The 24,083-nt window shown below is 34.9% G+C and overlaps 1 protein-coding gene across 1 annotated transcript; it reads left to right on the top strand.

Annotated features, from left to right (window-relative positions):
- The first annotated feature begins 8,939 nt into the window (after positions 1-8,939).
- Positions 8,940-23,543, top strand: LOC139854159 (uncharacterized). Its single transcript, XM_071843482.1, has 8 exons — positions 8,940-9,672; positions 9,786-9,882; positions 10,139-10,333; positions 10,419-10,724; positions 10,829-10,928; positions 22,611-22,616; positions 22,815-23,279; positions 23,361-23,543. Exons 1-8 carry the CDS (start codon positions 8,940-8,942, stop codon positions 23,541-23,543), a joined length of 2,085 nt encoding a protein of 694 aa, XP_071699583.1.
- The last annotated feature ends 540 nt before the right edge of the window (positions 23,544-24,083 follow it).

Genomic DNA, 24,083 nt, shown 5'->3' with positions numbered 1-24,083 from the left:
CTTTGGTTCACACCCTAACAACTCGTGCTATAGCGCTACCGGATCTTTGGTTCACACTACAACACACGTACTATGATGCTACCGGCTCTTTAGTTCACATAAATATTCGAGCAAATAGTTACCTATATATGGCACATAGGCACAATATACACATAAATATACATTCTCTAAAAGAGAATCCGACACAATTATCCCTTAGTCGAGGGATCACATCTTGCTCGCTAAAACCCGCCCATTTAACACCTAATGGACACAAACCAATTACCACTACGGGTGGTAATTTCGACCCATACAAACAAGTACTCACTAACACTTAATGCACTTGATCATACAAAACCAACCCATAAGTGCAACTCGACACAAATTGCACTTAACCACTAAAACAAGTCAAGTTCGACCCATAAGCGCCATTACTAGTGATTATGTCATAAAATCACCAATTTAACACTTAACACAAAGTTTGACTTCCATTGACCAAAATAGGTTTAACTCACTTTGACTTGTCAAATTACACCCAAAGTACCTACAATCACTAACAACTAGTGATTGTGTCTCGAAATCATCATTTGACACCAAAAATCAAGAACACTTGACCCATTTCAACTCAAAACCCATTTTGACCCAAATTAGGGTTTACACCCAAAATCAAGTCAACACACACCAAGATCACTAGTACACAAGTGTTCTAAAGTTTAACCAACATATGCAAGATCCAAACTTACAATTTCATCAATCAAAACCCTAAGTCACCAATTTGGGTTTACTTTCATGAATCTTACCCAAAACCCCCAAATTTCATAATAAGTGGGTTATAACTCTAACTAGCACAAACCCCAACTCAAACAATAATCTTAACAATGAAATCCGGATTTAGAACTTACCAACACTACCACAACGTAGCCATGAACGAGGTGAACAACATTAACTCTCACGACTTGACCCGATTCACTCATCTTCTTCCTCAAATCAAGCTCTCGCTCTCTAAAATGGGTTCCTCTCTCTCTAGGATTGGATGAGAGTGTTTGAGAAGGTGAAAATGAGGATAAGAATGAAATTGGATCAGTTTTAATGGCTCAACCGACCCCCAAGTGAAAAGACTTAAATACCCTCTTTTAAAAATTTAAAATTTCACAGCTGGCCCAGCAGGCCATTTGGAAGGCGTCCAAAAAGGCTGGACGGCGTCCAAATGCACTAGGACTGAAACAACATGTTGTTTTGGTCGTAACTTTCAAACCGTAACTCCGTTTTCGATGAATCAAATATCGTTGGAAACGTAATAAGATTTACTATCCAATGGTAAGGTTTTAGAACATTAACTCACACTTTATTTAGGATCCAAATATATGCTTACATGCCTCGTAATTCGAATGTCGTCCAAAATAATGCGTAACTAAAAAACGGGATGTTACAACTCTCCCCCACTTAGCCTGGATCACGTCCCCGTGATCCTCATCATCTACCAATAGTTAAGTGCTCCAAAGCCTTCTCACATTCTTACAACTAGGAATCACGCCTCACGATCCTACGAAACACAACCAAGCCCGACATCCATAACATCTTTCGTGAATTCTAAGATCTCACCACACGCTAATAATCACTAGCGTGCACTACCGCAAAAAGCGATATCTCATACACTCAACGCAATCTACTAAACCCACTACATCGTGAACCATGACTTGCATTAATCCAAATCGAGAAGGATTCATGTTTCCTTAAAACTCCGTATTCCATCGGTTCCCAAACGTACTACTCAACCGGTCATTCATGAATATTCTCTAGACCGAGAACCAACTTCCTCCGGCTCCACAACTGGGTCATTCCTTCAACGAAGAAATTTTGGTACTCCAAAATAATCACTTTAGGAGCACCAATTTCCCATCAATCGATCCGCGCACGACCATCCGTCACTGGATTAATCCAGAATGACAATAATACACCACGTGCCGAACAATACATCAACATTCGACATAGGGCTCCTCCTCTAAACCCTACCACACAACCACACAAGACGTCTTCCTAGTACTATCATGGAGACTTTTCGTATACTAGAATCCCGTAAATGGCGAATTATCATCACAAAATTTCCGCAATTCGCCACACGACTCACAAAATATTCACCAACGCCGGGTGAACCTTCCTACCTAGACCGTCCGTTAAGGATGGCCTCGACATCTCAATGTAACCCACGGGTCACATCACTAGGGTACACACTATCGCAACCAAACACATCTGCGTGTCTCTACGTGAGACAATCAGAACCGACACTCTCCGCCTCACAATCGTCCATAAAGTGGAATAATCCACTGACAATTCCCACGAAAACGTTTCCCGATAGGGAAAATACAGTATCCTTCGCGACATCAAACTCGTACCCATTCAATAATACTATCTGAGTTTCAAGACAACCCATATTTTCACTATGAGAGTACCCACAACGACAACTTCATTCTCTCACGTCGGGATCTCAAACATCACATTTGGTCTCATACCGCACATTGGTACTAAACGACCACCTTACATAGAAAGTCTTACACTTCCTTCGATCCCATCATTACAACCTTCATGCATAACATTCCAGAATTGTAACTCACAATCGTAATGCCCGATCTCGAGTCAACATCAAAAACCCGTCACTCTTCCTCGTTAGGAACTCTGAATACCTATTGAGGCTTAGCACGGTACACTCCGACATTTCACTATACATAACACCACCGAAGTTTCCTCAAGCGGCAGTAAAAACTCCCCCACTTAGAATTTGGCTCCACATTCTCACCGCCAAGATGATAACATCCTGCGGAATTATCATTCCACAAAACACATGACCATCCTCATCGTTGGTCATATACTCCAAGTCACCACGAATTCACTTTAGGCTCTCAGAGCCGACATGCACCTTCAGTTGAGATGTCGTACACGCGACAACATCGCACCTTCATACCACAATTACAAATAACAGTCCTTCACCGTTCGCAAAGCGAACTCCACCAAAGTCTCACATACACCTCTACGACTAGGCATATGCCACTCCGCTTAATCAGTTGCGAACTCAGTCGAGATCACCCGACCTTTCTCGCAACGAACCTTTAATAATAATTGCTACTATCATGGAGAAGAGTGACCAATCCGGTGCAATAATTATATCGACCACAATATCAACACTTCATCAAAACCTTTGGCCTAACCAACCATTAAGTCCATCACCGGCTCACCGGTAATCTTTACCCATCCATACTTAAGAGCAACAAGATTCGCTCATCCGTCAATTCATAAGAAGTATTCACCGCAATGCTCTTAATCTTTGACTTTCGCAACCGTCGAATTACTATCACCCGTCGATCACTACTGTAATCTCCACTGCTTCCAAGGATATCTCACGGATTCCCTAAGCACAAAGTGATCACACCATCACCGGAGTTGAACATTACACTAGCAGGTATAAGGAGGCACCTGACGCAGTGTCATGCAACTCCTACCGCAACCTATCGAGATTTAGAAACTTGATCCTTGGGTTTCATACACCCAATATCGCCCATCTCTCTACAATAATGACCCAAACTCATACCTACCCGAAAAACCTTACGGTTTATTATCTTATCGAAGGTTTCTACCGATCACGTGCTACCCGCGAATTCCACAAGGCCAAACGATATAGCCTAAATGAAGGCCTTCCTCTATCACTAAGGAGATGCTCGGGAACACCAAGTCTTACACCCTTCCACACATCGACACATCCACCACTACGAGGGATATTCCGTTAGGAATGTTACCCTATAATCCACAACACGCTAACATGCTAACGCAATCATCGTTCTACGGGTCCCACTCCCATGAGTTTAATGACCCTAAGACTATTCGATTCGCCAATTCCAAGGCAACTCACAACTAGAATCCTTACATGATCCTCTAACCACACACTCTACCGAGTGTAACCCCAAACTACAAACATTAGACTTGTCGCATTCCATTACAGAATTCAAGTCCTCGACATACACACATAAACACTAATCGGTCATCCTAGTTACGATGGGTAACTACAACCAATGACGATCTCAATAATGCACCCACTACGTAGGGTGACTAAATATGCACCGAACTCGTGAGTTGGCTCACTCACTTAACTAACCGAATCCACCGTAACAATTTCTGACTCACAACAAATCCAATGTGACAATAAGCACTTCACCCGAGACCACTATATCCTAGGAACCAATAAAAGATTCCTAACTCGTCTCGATTCTACCCCAACCATGCCACGTTTCCTCTGCTCGGTACTTGTCATGTCATGCTTGGTGTCAAGATACACGGTTGTAATAATGGTGATCAGTCACTATTACAATTGCGGACCTTACCATTTTCGCATGGTCACGCAAAGTACTTTACCCGGACTGACGCGGCATTCACACCAAATAACACGCGAAAACTCCTAGTACCCGAATGACCAAAGTCCTTACCGCGAACTTGATCACTCAAAATCGTCAAACCTCCGAATCTTTCCAATAGACTCGTCCCTAGGACACCGTAAAAAAAGATACCTGTATATATATACACCTATATACAATATAATAATAAATGTACACAAGTACATCGCAACAACAAGTCAACCTACAACCTAGGTGACTATCACTAAAGCAACGTCCAAGTTCGCCTACTTACATTAGGCACTAGCTATCTAAGGCACTAATTTACACATGAAATAAGGCCCCACATAATCACACTCTAGACAAACACAAGTCCTAGTTAGTCACCTACTCTAAGGCACTAACAAATCTCAATCCGACCCGTATTCCTACAAGTACTGCAAATAATGCACCACTGTCAATAAGTCTAAGACTAGGCACCTACTCCAAGGTCACCTAATTCCCTTAGACTATGCTCTAATACCAGTTGTAACGACCCAAATTCGTTTTACCAAAAACATGTCTTAATTTGTTTTTTTATAAACAGCACATATGGACGGCATCCAGGTCTCTGGACGGCGTCCGGTAATAAAGGACAGGACGGCGTCCAACAATCAGGATGGCTTCTAGTAACACTAAAATGTTCTGTGATTGTACTCACCCAACCCACGTTATACTGGACGACGTCCAACTAAATCTGGACGGCGTCCATCAGACCTGATCAGCCCCATTTCATTTCAAAATACATTAAACACTTCAAATCCACAACCAAACGTTTTGTACAACCAAATCAAGTTTTACATCAATAAAACGTTAAATAAAAGTGTTTACGCCACAAATACGGGTTAAGACTCAATAACCCCACCCAATGCCACGAGCATAATCCCGGGGACTACCAAATCCCCAATCCGCGTCCATATCTCCAAAAGCTACCCTATCGAGTCCAAGTGCTCCTACGCATCTAGCCTAACAACTAGCTAGCTTCATAACACAATACCTGTAAAAAGGTAAACAACGAGAGGGGTAAGCATAAAGCTTAGTGAATGCAATAATTATACATATACATATATAATCTACTTACTTGCAAACACTTACACAAATACCGCATACATGCTAGCAATCTAATTAGCATACCATCGCAAGTATAAAGCTAATAATCTCCCATACCGTAAGCTAGCATAACCAATAGCATATATCCATCACAATATTAAATGCTAAATAAACAATACACACACACACACACAATATGGTTAACCATACCCACGCTATGGTGCTACCTGCTCTTTGGTTCACACCATACGTCACATGCTATGGCACTACCGACTCTTTGGTTCACGCCACTACGCATTTGTCATGATGCTACCGGCTCTTTGGTTCACATCATAACTCTGAGTCATACTCACGCTAAGGTGCTACCGGCTCTTTGGTTCACACCCTAACAACTCGTGCTATAGTGCTACCAGCTCTTTGGTTCACACTACAACACACGTACTATGATGCTACCGGCTCTTTGGTTCACATCATTGCACACTCGCACATACTATGGCACTACCAGCTCTTTGGTTCATACCATAGCACACAAATAAGTAGACTATATACATACATATATAATTATTCCACTCACCTTGGAAACGTTCGCACGAGTAGTGTATTAAGATCTCCGTCCTCATATCCGAGCAAATAGTTACCTATATCGCACATAGGCACAATATACACATAAATATACATTCTCTAAAAGAGAATCCGACGCAATTATCCCTTAGTCGAGAGATCACATCTTGCTCGCCAAAACCCGCCCATTTAACACCTAATGGACACAAACCAATTACCACTACGGGTGGTAATTTCGACCCATACAAACAAGTACTCACTAACACTTAATGCACTTGATCATACAAAACCAACCCATAAGTGCAACTCGACCTAAATTGCACTTAACCGCTAAAACAAGTCAAGTTCGACCCATAAGCGCCATTACTAGTGATTATGTCATAAAGTCACCAATTTAACACTTAACACAAAGTTTGACTTCCATTGACCAAATTAGGTTTAACTCACTTTGACTTGTTAAATTACACCCAAAGTACCTACGATCAATAACAACTAGTGATTGTGTCTCGAAATCATCATTTGACACCAAAAATCAAGAACACTTGACCCATTTCAACTCAAAACCGATTTTGACCCAAATTAGGGTTTACACCCAAAATCAAGTCAACACACACCAAGATCACTAGTACACAAGTGTTCTAAAGTTTAACCAACACATGCATGATCCAAACTTACAATTTCATCAATCAAAACCCTAAGTCACCAATTTGGGTTTACTTTCATGAATCTTACCCAAAACCCCCAAATTTCATAATAAGTGGGTTATAACTCCAACTAGCACAAACCCTAACTCAAATAATAATCTTAACAATGAAATTCGGATTTAGAACTTAACAACACTACCACAACGTAGCCATAAACGAGGTGAACAACATTAACTCTCACGACTTGACCCAATTCACTCATCTTCTTCCTCAAATCAAGCTCTCTTTCTAAAATGGGTTCCTCTCTCTCTAGGATTGGATGAGAGTGTTTGAGAAGGTGAAAATGGGGATAAGAATGAAATTGGATAAGTTTTAATGGCTCAACCGATCCCCAAGTGAAAAGACTCAAATACCCTCTTTTAAAAACTTTAAAATTACACAGCTGGCCCATCAGGCCATTTGGACGGCTTTCAAAAAGGCTGGACGGCGTCCAAATGCACTAGGACTGAAACAACAGTTTGTTTTGGTCGTAACTTTCAAACCGTAACTCAGTTTTCGATGAATCAAATATCGTTGGAAACGTAATAAGATTTACATCTAATGGTAAGGTTTTAGAACATTAACTCAAACTTTATTTGGGATCCAAATATACGCTTACATGCCTAGTAATTCGAATGGCGTCCAAAATAACGTGTAACTAAAAAACAGGATGTTACATAAACCCTAAACCCTAAACCTTAAACATTAAATCATAGACACTTAACCCTAAACCCTAAACCCCAAACCCTAAACCCTAAACCCTATACCATATACCGTAAACGTACACATTAAATCATAAACACTTAATCCTAAACTCGATACCCTAAATCCTATATCCTATATACAATAAACATTAAACCATGTACCATAACCCTATACCTGGCCTAAACTATAAGGGTGATGATCCGTACACCATCGGCCAACTTTTAACCAACATTATGTATATTATTTTATATTTTATTAATTATTTGAATATTTATCTTAAACTTATACTCGTATTAGATCTTATTAGATGTATCAAAATCATCATATAATAATAATAATTATTATTATAATTATTACTATTACTATTAACAATTTATAATAACATCGTACGTATTTAATTACAATTGCAATCATCATCAGTTTTTGAAGATGTGTTTGCAGATCTAAGTTAATTTCAATCATCGATTATTAATCAGTTAGTACGTAATTAAAGATATAAGTTTCAATCATCGAAAAATTGGGTCAGCTTGTTTCATACGCTTTGTCCATACCCCTTAATTTTGAATCTTTGATTTTAAAACAGGTTAATTTATTTTGTTTCATGTCCATACCCCTTAATTCTTACAGTACAATCTTTGATTTTGAACCACGTTAATTTATGTTCGATTAAATGTGTTTGTAGAATACTGGTCTATATATGATGGACTCGACTTGGATGTCCTTGTGTAGATCTTCCCCTGCATACGAAAAAGGACTTGAAAAATTTATAGAACATATTTTCTCTAAAAAGGGAAAAGATGGTCATATATATTGTCCGTGCAAATATTGCGGTAATCACAAACAGGTTGATCGGGTCCAGGCTAAAACACATTTGCTATAAGGTTATAAAATTCCAAATGTGTATTTCGAACCGGATGATACACCAACGTTTGAAGATGCCGATGAAGATGATATGCAAGCATTGGCCCAATGCGTCTTCAATGTATTTGAAGATGAAGATGAAGATGAAGATGAAGATGATATCCAACAAACTAAAAATTAGACTGTACCAAACTTAAATGCTGAAAATTTTAATAAAGTATTGGAAGATGCAAAGAAAGAATTATATCCCGGCTGTAAGTTCTCTGTTCTTTCGTTCATTGTTAGACACTTCAATTCAAAATGTGTTGGAAAATGTAATGAAAAAGGATTCAGCATGATTCTTGACACAATGAGGGAAGCCTTCCCTCATACTGCCATATCGAAGTCATTGTACGAATTAAGGAAGATAATAAGAGATTTGGGTCTTGGTTATGAGAAAATTTATGATTGTCCAAATGATTGTATGTTGTACTGGAAAGAAAACAAGGACAAAATTAAGTGTGACGTATGTCAGACCTCAAGATATAAACAAATTAATAATGATTCTGAAAATGAGTCAACCACAGAAGCTGATAATGATGGTGATTATAAAGCTAAGAAGGTTGGAGCAAAAGTGTTGCGTTATTTTCCACTCATACCACACTTGCAAAGATTGTTTATGTCGCCTAAAATGGCCTAGTCGATGAGATGGCATGAAGAGAGTCGTACGAAAGATGGTAGATTAAGACATCTCGCAGATTCACTAGCCTGGAAAACATTCGATTATGAGAATATTGAATTTGCTAAAGAACCTCGTAATGTGAGGCTTGGTTTGGCGAGTGATGGGTTTAACCCTTTTGGAAACATGAGTGTTTCACATATTACATGGCCTGTTATTTTAATGCCATATAATCTACCTCCATGGTTGTGCATGAAAAAACCTTTTTTATTCCTAAGTTTACTTATACCCGGTCCATCTACTCCAGGTAATAATATAGATGTCTATATGCAACCTCTAGTTGATGAGTTAAAAGAGTTGTGGGATACTGGAGTTAATACTTTTGACGCATCAACTAAGAGTTACTTCACACTGCATGCTTCTTTGTTATGGACGGTAAGTGACTTTCCTGCGTATGCAAATTTATCGGGTTGGAGCACTAAAGGTAAATTAGCTTGTCCTTCATGCCATAAGGAAACCAGATCAACACGTTTATCAAACTCCCACAAAGAAATCTTCATGGCACATCGTCACTGGTTGGAATTGTTGCATCCTTTCCGTATGGATAAAGATTCTTTTGATGGCATGGAAGAACGTGAAGGGCCACCTCGTAGCTTAACAGGGGAACAAGTGCTTGCGGTGCTGAAAGGTTTTGAAATAAAATTTGGAAAACTTGTGAAGGATAACCTATCCTTACCATATAATTGGAAGAAGAGAAGTATTTTTTTCAGTTACCATACTGGAAAAATAACTTAATACGTCATAATATAGACGTAATGCATACTGAAAAGAATGTGTGTGACAGTCTCATTGGAACATTAATGAATATAGATGGAAAGACCAAGGATCATTTAAAAGGACGTTATGATTTGGAAGAAATGAGTATTAGACATGAACTTCATCCAGAACCTTTATCAAATGGCAAAGTGTATTTGCCTCCTGCATGTTTCGAAATGGATAAAAAAGAAAAAGAAAATTTTGTAATGTGGTAAAAGAGGTGAAAGTGCCAGATGGTTATGCTGCTAATATTTCTAGATGCATTCAGGTAAAACCTACTCCAAAAATGTTAGGCCTAAAATGTCACGATAATCATATTTTGATGCAGCAGTTTCTTCCCGTGGCAATAAGAAATATTTTACCGAAGCTGTGCATTCTATTATCATGAAGTTATGTCGGTACTACAGACAATTATGCTCAAAAGTTCTTAATCCTAATGATTTATTTAACATGGAAAAAGATATTGGAAAAATACTTTGTGATTTAGAAAGGATTTTTCCACCATCATTTTTTGACGTCATGATTCATCTATCGGTTCATCTAGCTTCAGAGGCCAGATTAGGGGGACCTGTTCATTACCGTTGGATGTATCTAATCGAGAGGTGACCATTTATGATGTAGTAAATTATACTCGTTTGAATACAACTTTTTTTTTGAATCTGATATAAACTTTTTTTGACCACTCAGGTATTTAGGTACATTAAAATCTTATGTGCGAAACAAGAGTAAACCCGATGGTTCAATTGCAGAAGGATATTTAGTGGAAGAGTGTTTGTCATTTTGTTCTCTGTATTTAGCCAGTGATGTCGAGACCATACATAATAAGACTAGCCGAAATCATGATGATGGTGGTGATGATAATGTCTTACCAATATTTTATATGCCTGGTCGACCAATTGGTGCAACAAACGTAGTAAAACTCGGCTATGACACTTTGGCTATTGCACACTCACATGTGCTGTTCAATTGTAGTGAAATAGATTTCTTACGAACGTAAGTTATTTAAATTTACTATGTTATGAGATTATTTTTTTATATGACATTGTGTAATTTTGACGATAATGTACATTATTCTCTTTTTGTTACTTTGATTGCAGAGAGCATCTGAATATTCTTAGTCATCAAAATTCAAAAAAACGTAAGCGTGACATTCAACATTTACATACTCAGGAGTTTGAGGAGTGGCTGTCTGATTACGTAAGTTATTTTTGCTAGTTTTATTACGATAATGTAGTGATGATATAACTTGAAAGGACCCGTCCTAATCCATCCGGACGAAGTCCATATCGATTATAAACGATTCACAACAGTTGATTACATCGCGAGGTACTTGACCTCTATATGATACATTTTACAAACATTGCATTCGTTTTTGAAAAGACAATCTTTCATTACATTGAAAGTTGACAATATGCATACCATTTTGTAATATATCTTACTATAACTGACTTAATAATAATCTTGATGAACTCAACGACTCGAATGCAACGTCTTTTGAAATATGTCATGAATGACTTCAAGTACTATCTCTAAGATGAGCAAATGCACAGCGGAAGATTTCTTTCGTACCTGAGAATAAACATGCTTTAAAGTGTCAACCAAAAGGTTGGTGAGTTCATTAGTTTAACATAAATAATCATTTCATAATTTTAATAGACCACAAGATTTCATATTTCCATTTCTCATAAACAAACGTCTCATACATAGAGACAAAAATATCATTCATATGGATTGAACACCTGGTAACCGACATTCACAATATATATATAAGAATATCCCCATCATTCCGGGATCCTCCTTCGGACATGATATAAATTTCGAAGTACTAAAGCATCCGGTACTTTGGATGGGGCTTGTTGGGCCCGATAGATCTATCTTTAGAGTTCGCGTCAATTAGGGTGTCTGTTCCCTAATTCTTAGATTACCAGACTTAATAAAAAGGGGCATATTTAATTCGATAATCCAACCATAGAATGTAGTTTCGATTACTTGTGTCCATCTCGTAAAACAGTTATAAAAACAGCGCATGTATTCTCAGTCCCAAAAATATATATTGCAAAAGCATTTAAAAAGGGATTAATGAAACTCACCTAATGTATTTTGTAGTAAAAATACATAGAACGACATTGAACAATATAGGGTTGGCCTCGGATTCACGAACCTATATCATTTGTATCTATATTAACACATATAATTGTAATCAAACAAATTTATATATATTAATTGTTATTTTAGTAAATTATATGTTTCATTAATAACTTAATTAACTATTTTTATTCTAGTTACTTTAGATACATAATTAGTATTTATTATAAGAATATTACTATCGTTATGTCATATGTATTTAAATATATTTTTTTTATATAACAAATATTTATTTGGTAAAATAATATTAATAATAATAAATAAAAGGTGTATTTGAGTAATAATAATAATACATATAAAATTATTAATAATAATCCTAATAGTATAATATTAGTAGTCTTAATAATGATATTAATTATATTAACGATGATAATAATCCTAATATTAATGTTATAAATAAATAACATAACAATAATTGTAATAAAACATAATGTTACCTTTTAAAGAATCGGATTTAAAAAATAAAACGCCCTCGCCCAGTCTCGAACCCGAGACCTCTCGGTTACACACACATATCCTTAACCATTTCTCTGCCATTCCTTATCTGCCTTAATACTAATTTTTATTTCTATAGTCTGTTTGCACAACATAATCGGCCCAACATAATAGTTTGGATCACGGCCCAACATGCCCAATCTTTTAACACAGCCCAGCTTCTCTGATAATTAAAAAATGTTATTGTGACCTGGGTTCGAACCCAAGACCTTTTGTTTCCCAAGAACAATCGCATACCATTCCTCTGATGTTTCATTTATGTTTTAACTTAGAGATTAAATTTAATTAACCGTATAAATCTGTTTCCTTTTCTTCTTCAAAATCAATACCCAGAACAGTTCATCATCTTCATGGTCTCGACATCACTCTAACCATCATCATCCTATACTCGTTTCTTCATCATAATCATTTCGTGTATCACCATTATAAACGAGTATCATCATCATCATCTTAAACTTCATCTTAAACGTCATCATCATTTACTCGTTTTATCATCGTTATGCTAGTCACTACCATCTTCATCGTAACCATCATAATCATTTTTTTAACAATGTTCATCGTCATTTTATATTCCAAATCTTCATCAACACCATTATCTTTATTTACGGTATCATCAGAGTATTCTAATACTATCTCCATTTTAATGGAAATCGAAGCAGAAAAACACATCATAGCAACCCATATATCCTTAGGTTTTTACGGCCCACAAGATTTAGAGGAATCCACTTTAGTAATCTACTAGCTTTATTGAATTGGATCCACCAATTAGTTTTGAGTCAAAAGTTTTTGTATTAAAAAAAACAAATCGTATCATAAGGCAATTTGCAAACGAGAACTTTACAGCTCATCATATTTTGTAATAACTCTAACAAGTGGGCAAGTGGTAGTAGGGTGGTTGTTGTTTTTTTTTTTTTTTAAAAAAAAAAATTACGCAGGTTTGATCAGTTAAAAAGAGAAAAAAAAAAAATTAATTTCAGTCCCGTAATAGTAATAATATGGGTCACGAATTTGGTGGGTTTGGGTTTGTTAGAGAGCAAACATCACTGTAACAGTCTCATGGGTTGTTTAGTTTGAGAGTGGTACCGAAGAGAAAAGGATAACAGAAGTGGCAGTCGAAGTTCGTTCGTAATTACAAGTGGGTTGGTTGAAGAAGATGGTCGTGAGTTTAAAGAAACACCCAAAATAAAAAAAAAAAGGATGGTGATTATAAGATGGTGGCGGTTGTTGTGGGTTAGCCGATGGTTATGGCTTCGGTTTTGGTGGTGTTTGAACTTGATACAAAGACGGATACATGGTTTAGGTTGATGAAGCAATTTGTGAGGTGGTGCTAGTGGTTTGCTAGAGGTGATGGTGGTATTAAAGTGGCCGGGTGTGGTGAAGGAATAGATGGTGGTGGAAGTGATCATTAAATGGTGAAGTCATGGTGATTGTGGCTTGGTGAAACATGATTACCAAAATATAAAACGAAAATCCTAAGGCTCGATGGTGGTTGTGATTATTGATGAGCATAAAGAAGAAGGGAGATGAATAAAGTTGTTTGTTGGGTTGGTGATGGAAAGCAGCTGGGACAGAAAAAAAATATAAAAATCACAAGTGGTGGTGATTCTTAGATTATATGTCGTGTATGTATATTAATAATACATAAAGTAATAATATAGTATAGAATAAAAATAAACTAGTAATCTTACTAATCAACGTTGATTCACGGGTGTTGAAAAACAAGACAAGAAAATTATTAAATAATTTAAGTGATGGTGATTTTGATTTATAGTCTTTTTTATTTATATTCAAATAATATCATTAATTAATAACTATATTAGTAATAATAATGCTACTATTAATATTATTAATAATAATAAAAATACTAATATAGAAATAATAATAATATAACAATTAATACATATTAAATTTCACATTCATGTTATATGTAATATTTTTATTAATACTGATTTTACTATTAATATTTATTTCAATAACAACCTTATTACTCTAGATATTATTTTATATGTTAATTCAATTGATTAAAATATACTTTATTAATTTTTAAAATATTATAAATGTACTTATATTTATATTTGTATATATGTATTGATTTTCAGATAATGGTTCGTGAATCGTCGGGAATAGTCAAAGACAATTGCATTCATCAAAAATAGTTCAAACATTTTGAGACTTAACTTTACAAACTTTGCTTATCGTATCGAAATTATATAAGGATTAGGTTTAAATTTGGTCGAAAATTTCCGGGTCGTCACAGTACCTACCCGTTAAAGAAATTTCGTCCCGAAATTTGAGTGAGGTCGTCATGGCTAACAATAAAAATATTTTCATGGCAAATATGAGTTGATAAATAGAATTTTATCACAGGGTCTAACCTGGATAAATTGAATGTATATTTATATCACGAATGAAACTATCATGAGAGAGGTCCTAACGGGCATCGTCCACCTTCGCCCAAAAACTTGCCCAAATTTTTTTTTTTAGCCGTTAGTAAAAAAAAAATTCCAACGGCTATCCCAACGGTCACTTTTATCCTATAATAACACCAACCATATACTTCATTTTATTCACTCAAACATATATTTCTTTTACATTTCCACCTTTCTCAAAATCAAAATCAAACACTCCCAAACTGCAAAATGTTAACACTTCCCCCAATGATTGTTTCATTCGATGTTCATTACGGAGGTGATTTCCGTAATCAAATGAAGGAATATAAGTGGTGCGACAGTATTTCGTTTGAAGATATTGACATTCGTGATGTTGGTTTACAAGACTTGCTATCCTTTCTGAAGGAAAAAGTCCCGTGTGAATTTACGTCTGTGTTCTTTTATAAAGACGATTATGATGCGGATTGTAGGGCAAGTTTTCTGTGTACCGATGATCAATGGTACTTTATAAAAGATACCATTGAAGATCGTGGTAAACGTATTTCTTTGTATGCGGTTCTGGAAGATGAAGAGACGTTGAGTTATCGTTACCTCGATGAATCAACTGAAGCAGCAGTTGAGGCATCAAGAGAAATACCGATGTCTCCAGAGTACCTCACGGATGGTGAAATGACTGGTGAACGCTACTTTGCAGATGACAATTGACGACAATCGAGTAGCTTGATTGTAATCTTTTAAATTTTTAATTGTCGTGATGTTTTAATTTTTTTAATTATTGAAATTTCAGTATTGTCGTCGAGTTTTATATCTCCCTTTATGTTTCGGAGCTCTTCGTCTTTTTAATCTCCTCTCAATCTCTAATAAAACGAGTAATGGTCTAGAATTTGTAAGTATGGAGTTGCGAATGAGTTTAATGTTATAATCAAGAAAGAACGTAATAGCACGATTTGATTAGTCAAATTACCAGAATCATTGAGAGTAGAGCTATCAGGAATATACTTTCTTGATATGTTCAGAAGTTAATTAGAATGAAAGAGTTATGTAACATGACACATGATGGTGGTATGATTTACTGTGAACCATCATGTCCCATTAGAACTCAGCATGACTTACTATAATATAATCACGTTGATCAAGTGTCATTATATTATACTAACTCATGCATCAGTTCCCAACACTACTTCAAAAACATTCATATTTTAAATTCGAAAGTCTACCGAATATAGAAACTAACAGCTTCTATATGATATAATACTGATAGCACGAAGAGATTAATGATTTCAGATAAGAATAGTTATAAAAATATCTCCAGAAATATGGAGGATATTTATAATGAAAGATACGATAATATCTCGGAATATCTAAGATCAGAGGATGATAGAAACTATTGTCTGCAAGGATTTAGAGTAAGGAGTAAGATATTCACTAAAGACTTTAGCAGACATTGAATCATTTGGATTCTTTGAAGTCAAACTTATTCTTTGTGATTTGTCTACGGCTTTCTTCATAGTTTCGCATAATCTGCTTTTCGGTACTAAATTTTTCTATTGAATGTTTCCAATATAATGACACACAGGAAGCACGAAGAGGTATATAATTTCGGACGAGAATATTTATGAAAATATCCTCAGAAATATCGAAGATATTGATGATGATATTTTGGAATTTCTAAGTTCGATGGTTGATGGAGAAAGATTTTTCGCAAGATTTTAACATGACTTCGGAGCAAGATATTCTCTAAAGATTTCAACGGATCTAGATTTATCTGAGTTCTATGAATTTAGGGTATGTTACTTGTATTTCTCCTTGGTTTCCTTTATGGTTAGCTCAATCTGCTTTTCAGTACCAAATTTTCTATCGAGCGTTCCTAACACTCCCTTATTTATCATCAAACTTTTGGCTGTTTAGACCATCTACAATTTTTCTGTTTCCTCTGCATTTAATGCTACGATATCTGAATCATCGGTTATCAATCCGAGGTGGTTTCAGGAGAATTGTGTTTTTAGATGATTAAACGCTGATGGTAATATGGTGGAATATAAAAGGTTACCTGGTAACAATAAATGAACATACATATTAGTCAAGGTGATAATAAGGTTGTTTCGAACGAAAAGTCGAAGTTGACTTGCTGGAGCTGTGACAAAATTGACTAGTTTTGAAAAGGAATTGCAAAGTTATTTTCGGTAATAATAACGCTAAAGGAATTAGCACAACTACGCGTTAAACGTTTACTCAGTTGCCGAGAGTTTCTCAGGTGTATAACTATACGCATCAATCTTTTCTTTCTGTAGATGAAGTGTGGTTGGTTCATCTTCTCGATTGAGATGTTTTCAAGAATCATGAAAGGTTTGAACGCAGATTGTAATCGTCAAGATATAGATGAGGTTTAAGATGAGATCAAGTGGCAAACTTGAAGATATGTTTAGTTTCATATGTTATAATCAATATTTTAATTTATTTTAATTGTCCAATGTTGATAGTCCTCAGTTGATAATCCACAGTTAACAGTCCAATAATTCATATATAATTTAATATATAATATTCGATTTAATTAATATGTATCGTGACCCGTGTACATGTCTCAGACTCGATCACAACTCAAAGTATATATATTATTTGAGAATCAACCTCAACCCTGTATAGAGAACTCGATCATTACTGCATATAGAGTGTCTATGGTGATTCCAAATAATATATATAGATGCGTCGATATGATATGTCAAAACCTTGTATACATGTCCCGATATTTAAAGTGCGTAAAATAAATAACAGAAATTAAATGACGATAGATAAAATTGCGAGAATGTAAATTGCGATAATTAAATTGCGATAAATAAAATGTAATCAGTTAGCTAGGAAGAATTAGCTAGGAACAGTTAACGTGGATTCTTAACAAAATTTCTCATAGTTAATTTGTTTGTTTCTAACAAATTTTATTTTGTCAAATGTTTCCTTCATTATGCCACTTGATTTTTGATAAATCAAATTCGAAATATGAAATTGGATGAATATGGTTATTCTGGGGTGAACTGATTTGTATATCGGTGGATATAAGTAGGATAGTATATGACTGTTGAAACAGATTTGAAGAACGTACAATGTAACTTATTAATGTGAAATTTAAATAGTTCTCGGGTATTACCTACCCGTTAAGATATTTTCACCATTAACAGTTTGTACAAGAGAATTTTTAATCACAATCTTTATGAAAATATATTTACATATATATTTTCTTCAGATGTAACCATGGATTTAACGAGTCAATATGATATTAAACTCTTTTGATTTACCGTTTCAACAAGTAGGTATAATCTCTAAAACATTAGAGTTTACATAATCATCATGTCGAACGAAGATAAATGATGTAGAACGTCATGTGGAACAATGATTATACTCGAGGTACAGAATGAGATGTCGAAGCTGGTGATGCGGATGTTGTTGTTGGTGGTACTAGTGCTGTTGGTGCTAAGGTTGGTGATGTGACTGGTGTTGGTGATACTGTTGATGCTTGCAAACTGTGTACCGTGCTCTCTAAAGTTAACACTCGAGCTCGGAGTTCTTTAACTTCTTCTACTAACCCTGGTTGGTTATCAGTGTGGGGTAGAGGTTGAATATCTTCTCTAGTTCCGTTAATGGTAGTCTCAAGACGAAAAATTCTGGCAAAAAGGGTATAAATGGTGTTGCGAACGGGTTCACCGGTGAGCGGGTCAAGTACTCCAAGGTTAGGTGGTAGATTCGGTTCATGATATGGAGTACCTTCTTCCCTTCTCCATAGGGTGAGTATGTCGCGAACCCACCCCCATTTTCTCCAGTAATCACGGTAGTTGATTGGTTGGTGTGCTCCTGTCACGCTGTCTTCGGAGTCAGAGGAACTTGGTTGATTCGTAGAGGCCATCTTACGCGATCTCAGGAAAGATTTTTTTTTTTTTTTTTTTTTTTTTTGGTATGAAGAGTTTAGTGACAGCAATTTATAGTTGGATGGTATTCTCAATGCATAATTTGCATAGATATATATAGTACCAGGATCCCTTAAATTAAGGAGAAATTTATGAGAGATATCAGGAAAGGTCTACAGTAACAGATACGCTAAGATATGAATTGTCAGATACGCTAAGATATAAATTTTGTCTATACACTATTTATGTAGTCAATGCAGTAAAACGTGTCTAGACTAAGAATAATGAGCATGTAATTTCCTAAGGATGATAAGCAGATGATTTTTGACAAAAATGATAAGCAAAACTTTTGACATGCAGACACGGTCGAAGTCCAGACTTACTAATGCATTCTAACAACTATCAGTTAGACATTCTAATGCAAGACCTGGTTCACTAAGACCACCGCTCTGATACCAACTGAAAGGACCCGTCCTAATCCATCCGGACGAAGTCCATATCGATTATAAACGATTCACAACAGTTGATTACATCGCGAGGTACTTGACCTCTATATGATACATTTTACAAACATTGCATTCGTTTTTGAAAAGACAATCTTTCATTACATTGAAAGTTGACAATATGCATACCATTTTGTAATATATCTTACTATAACTGACTTAATAATAATCTTGATGAACTCAACGACTCGAATGCAACGTCTTTTGAAATATGTCATGAATGACTTCAAGTACTATCTCTAAGATGAGCAAATGCACAGCGGAAGATTTCTTTCGTACCTGAGAATAAACATGCTTTAAAGTGTCAACCAAAAGGTTGGTGAGTTCATTAGTTTAACATAAATAATCATTTCATAATTTTAATAGACCACAAGATTTCATATTTCCATTTCTCATAAACAAACGTCTCATACATAGAGACAAAAATATCATTCATATGGATTGAACACCTGGTAACCGACATTCACAATATATATATAAGAATATCCCCATCATTCCGGGATCCTCCTTCGGACATGATATAAATTTCGAAGTACTAAAGCATCCGGTACTTTGGATGGGGCTTGTTGGGCCCGATAGATCTATCTTTAGAGTTCGCGTCAATTAGGGTGTCTGTTCCCTAATTCTTAGATTACCAGACTTAATAAAAAGGGGCATATTTAATTCGATAATCCAACCATAGAATGTAGTTTCGATTACTTGTGTCCATCTCGTAAAACAGTTATAAAAACAGCGCATGTATTCTCAGTCCCAAAAATATATATTGCAAAAGCATTTAAAAAGGGATTAATGAAACTCACCTAATGTATTTTGTAGTAAAAATACATAGAACGACATTGAACAATATAGGGTTGGCCTCGGATTCACGAACCTATATCATTTGTATCTATATTAACACATATAATTGTAATCAAACAAATTTATATATATTAATTGTTATTTTAGTAAATTATATGTTTCATTAATAACTTAATTAACTATTTTTATTCTAGTTACTTTAGATACATAATTAGTATTTATTATAAGAATATTACTATCGTTATGTCATATGTATTTAAATATATTTTTTTTATATAACAAATATTTATTTGGTAAAATAATATTAATAATAATAAATAAAAGGTGTATTTGAGTAATAATAATAATACATATAAAATTATTAATAATAATCCTAATAGTATAATATTAGTAGTCTTAATAATGATATTAATTATATTAACGATGATAATAATCCTAATATTAATGTTATAAATAAATAACATAACAATAATTGTAATAAAACATAATGTTACCTTTTAAAGAATCGGATTTAAAAAATAAAACGCCCTCGCCCAGTCTCGAACCCGAGACCTCTCGGTTACACACACATATCCTTAACCATTTCTCTGCCATTCCTTATCTGCCTTAATACTAATTTTTATTTCTATAGTCTGTTTGCACAACATAATCGGCCCAACATAATAGTTTGGATCACGGCCCAACATGCCCAATCTTTTAACACAGCCCAGCTTCTCTGATAATTAAAAAATGTTATTGTGACCTGGGTTCGAACCCAAGACCTTTTGTTTCCCAAGAACAATCGCATACCATTCCTCTGATGTTTCATTTATGTTTTAACTTAGAGATTAAATTTAATTAACCGTATAAATCTGTTTCCTTTTCTTCTTCAAAATCAATACCCAGAACAGTTCATCATCTTCATGGTCTCGACATCACTCTAACCATCATCATCCTATACTCGTTTCTTCATCATAATCATTTCGTGTATCACCATTATAAACGAGTATCATCATCATCATCTTAAACTTCATCTTAAACGTCATCATCATTTACTCGTTTTATCATCGTTATGCTAGTCACTACCATCTTCATCGTAACCATCATAATCATTTTTTTAACAATGTTCATCGTCATTTTATATTCCAAATCTTCATCAACACCATTATCTTTATTTACGGTATCATCAGAGTATTCTAATACTATCTCCATTTTAATGGAAATCGAAGCAGAAAAACACATCATAGCAACCCATATATCCTTAGGTTTTTACGGCCCACAAGATTTAGAGGAATCCACTTTAGTAATCTACTAGCTTTATTGAATTGGATCCACCAATTAGTTTTGAGTCAAAAGTTTTTGTATTAAAAAAAACAAATCGTATCATAAGGCAATTTGCAAACGAGAACTTTACAGCTCATCATATTTTGTAATAACTCTAACAAGTGGGCAAGTGGTAGTAGGGTGGTTGTTGTTTTTTTTTTTTTTTAAAAAAAAAAAATTACGCAGGTTTGATCAGTTAAAAAGAGAAAAAAAAAAAATTAATTTCAGTCCCGTAATAGTAATAATATGGGTCACGAATTTGGTGGGTTTGGGTTTGTTAGAGAGCAAACATCACTGTAACAGTCTCATGGGTTGTTTAGTTTGAGAGTGGTACCGAAGAGAAAAGGATAACAGAAGTGGCAGTCGAAGTTCGTTCGTAATTACAAGTGGGTTGGTTGAAGAAGATGGTCGTGAGTTTAAAGAAACACCCAAAATAAAAAAAAAAAGGATGGTGATTATAAGATGGTGGCGGTTGTTGTGGGTTAGCCGATGGTTATGGCTTCGGTTTTGGTGGTGTTTGAACTTGATACAAAGACGGATACATGGTTTAGGTTGATGAAGCAATTTGTGAGGTGGTGCTAGTGGTTTGCTAGAGGTGATGGTGGTATTAAAGTGGCCGGGTGTGGTGAAGGAATAGATGGTGGTGGAAGTGATCATTAAATGGTGAAGTCATGGTGATTGTGGCTTGGTGAAACATGATTACCAAAATATAAAACGAAAATCCTAAGGCTCGATGGTGGTTGTGATTATTGATGAGCATAAAGAAGAAGGGAGATGAATAAAGTTGTTTGTTGGGTTGGTGATGGAAAGCAGCTGGGACAGAAAAAAAATATAAAAATCACAAGTGGTGGTGATTCTTAGATTATATGTCGTGTATGTATATTAATAATACATAAAGTAATAATATAGTATAGAATAAAAATAAACTAGTAATCTTACTAATCAACGTTGATTCACGGGTGTTGAAAAACAAGACAAGAAAATTATTAAATAATTTAAGTGATGGTGATTTTGATTTATAGTCTTTTTTATTTATATTCAAATAATATCATTAATTAATAACTATATTAGTAATAATAATGCTACTATTAATATTATTAATAATAATAAAAATACTAATATAGAAATAATAATAATATAACAATTAATACATATTAAATTTCACATTCATGTTATATGTAATATTTTTATTAATACTGATTTTACTATTAATATTTATTTCAATAACAACCTTATTACTCTAGATATTATTTTATATGTTAATTCAATTGATTAAAATATACTTTATTAATTTTTAAAATATTATAAATGTACTTATATTTATATTTGTATATATGTATTGATTTTCAGATAATGGTTCGTGAATCGTCGGGAATAGTCAAAGACAATTGCATTCATCAAAAATAGTTCAAACATTTTGAGACTTAACTTTACAAACTTTGCTTATCGTATCGAAATTATATAAGGATTAGGTTTAAATTTGGTCGAAAATTTCCGGGTCGTCACATAACTGAGCCAAACTTATTACTGTATAAATAAATTGCCTCAAATCAGGTTGATGAGGACATGACTAGTCGGGATAACAGAATCACAAGTGATATAGAGACATTGGCAAACGGTCCAAGTGAGGTTGTAAAGAAATATAAGGGATATATCATAAATGGTTTCCGATTTCACATTAAAGATGTAGAGAAGAATAGGACAACACAAAATAGCAGAGTCATACTTCAGGCTCTAACAAGTAGCTTCTCGAGTGCTAGAGATAATGATCTTATTGTGGGAGATGTCACTTACTACTGTGTTTTAAAAGATATAATCGAGTTGCAGTATGGTGATGAGAAGAAAGTTGTTTTGTTCCATTGTGATTGGATATCAAGTGGTTCCAGGATAAAAGTTGATGAGAATGGGTTTACGACACTCGATTTTCGAGGTCTGAAGCAAACTAAAGAGCCTTATATCCTAGCTTCGCAAGCACAACGAGTATTCTATGTTGCAGATCCTATTCGTAAAGATTGGAAAGTTGTGATCAAGACAACACCTAGAGATAATTTTAACATGGATGAATAAATTTGTATCGATGATGTTGAAACACATTTGCAGAGTGACACACCGATGGGTCCTCAACTTGTAGAAAATGAGACTATTGATATGGTTAGAGGCGATTTGGATGGGGCCATTGTTGACGATGATACTTTAGTTGCTGCTACAGATAAAAATCAAATTGATCATGATCAGGGGCGGATTTGTGAGTGTTCAACATGTGTACTAGAACAAGGCTCATAATTCAAAGGGGCCTATAATCCGACAATATATACTCGTAGTACTTATGAAAAATATTGTTATGACTAATGCTGGTATTTAAGCAAATGAGTGTGTGTCATTTAGTTCTTTTGTATTTATCAAAAATATCCCAAAACTATAGTTTTTATAGATGATGACGGAATTTATGTTTCTTATTGTAACAACCCTGATTTTTCTGTTACCTTCGTTAACCTTCCGTTAGTTTATTTAACGGCGATTATTTAACTTTTATGTGTTTACGTGTATTAAATGTATACTTGACCTTTGGAGGGTTTCATTAATTGATATGGGTTGATATTAATTCAAATAAATATTTCGGATAATGAAATGCGATAAAAACGATACGATTTTGATAATAGCTTTTTGAGCAACGAAACGCTCGGGTTTATTTTACTAATTAATTTAATTAATTATTAACTTTTTAAAATATTTAATTTATTGGGTTTTTAATAAATTAAGCGATTGGTTGCATTTAACGATCGGATTAGCGTTCCGGGCCTTCGGTACGACTAAACGACACTT

The sequence above is a fragment of the Rutidosis leptorrhynchoides genome, chromosome 6 (assembly GCF_046630445.1).
Source record: "Rutidosis leptorrhynchoides isolate AG116_Rl617_1_P2 chromosome 6, CSIRO_AGI_Rlap_v1, whole genome shotgun sequence".
Lineage (NCBI taxonomy): Eukaryota > Viridiplantae > Streptophyta > Magnoliopsida > Asterales > Asteraceae > Rutidosis > Rutidosis leptorrhynchoides.
Note: the sequence above shows the minus strand (reverse complement) of the source record. Positions and strands in the feature narration are given on the sequence as shown.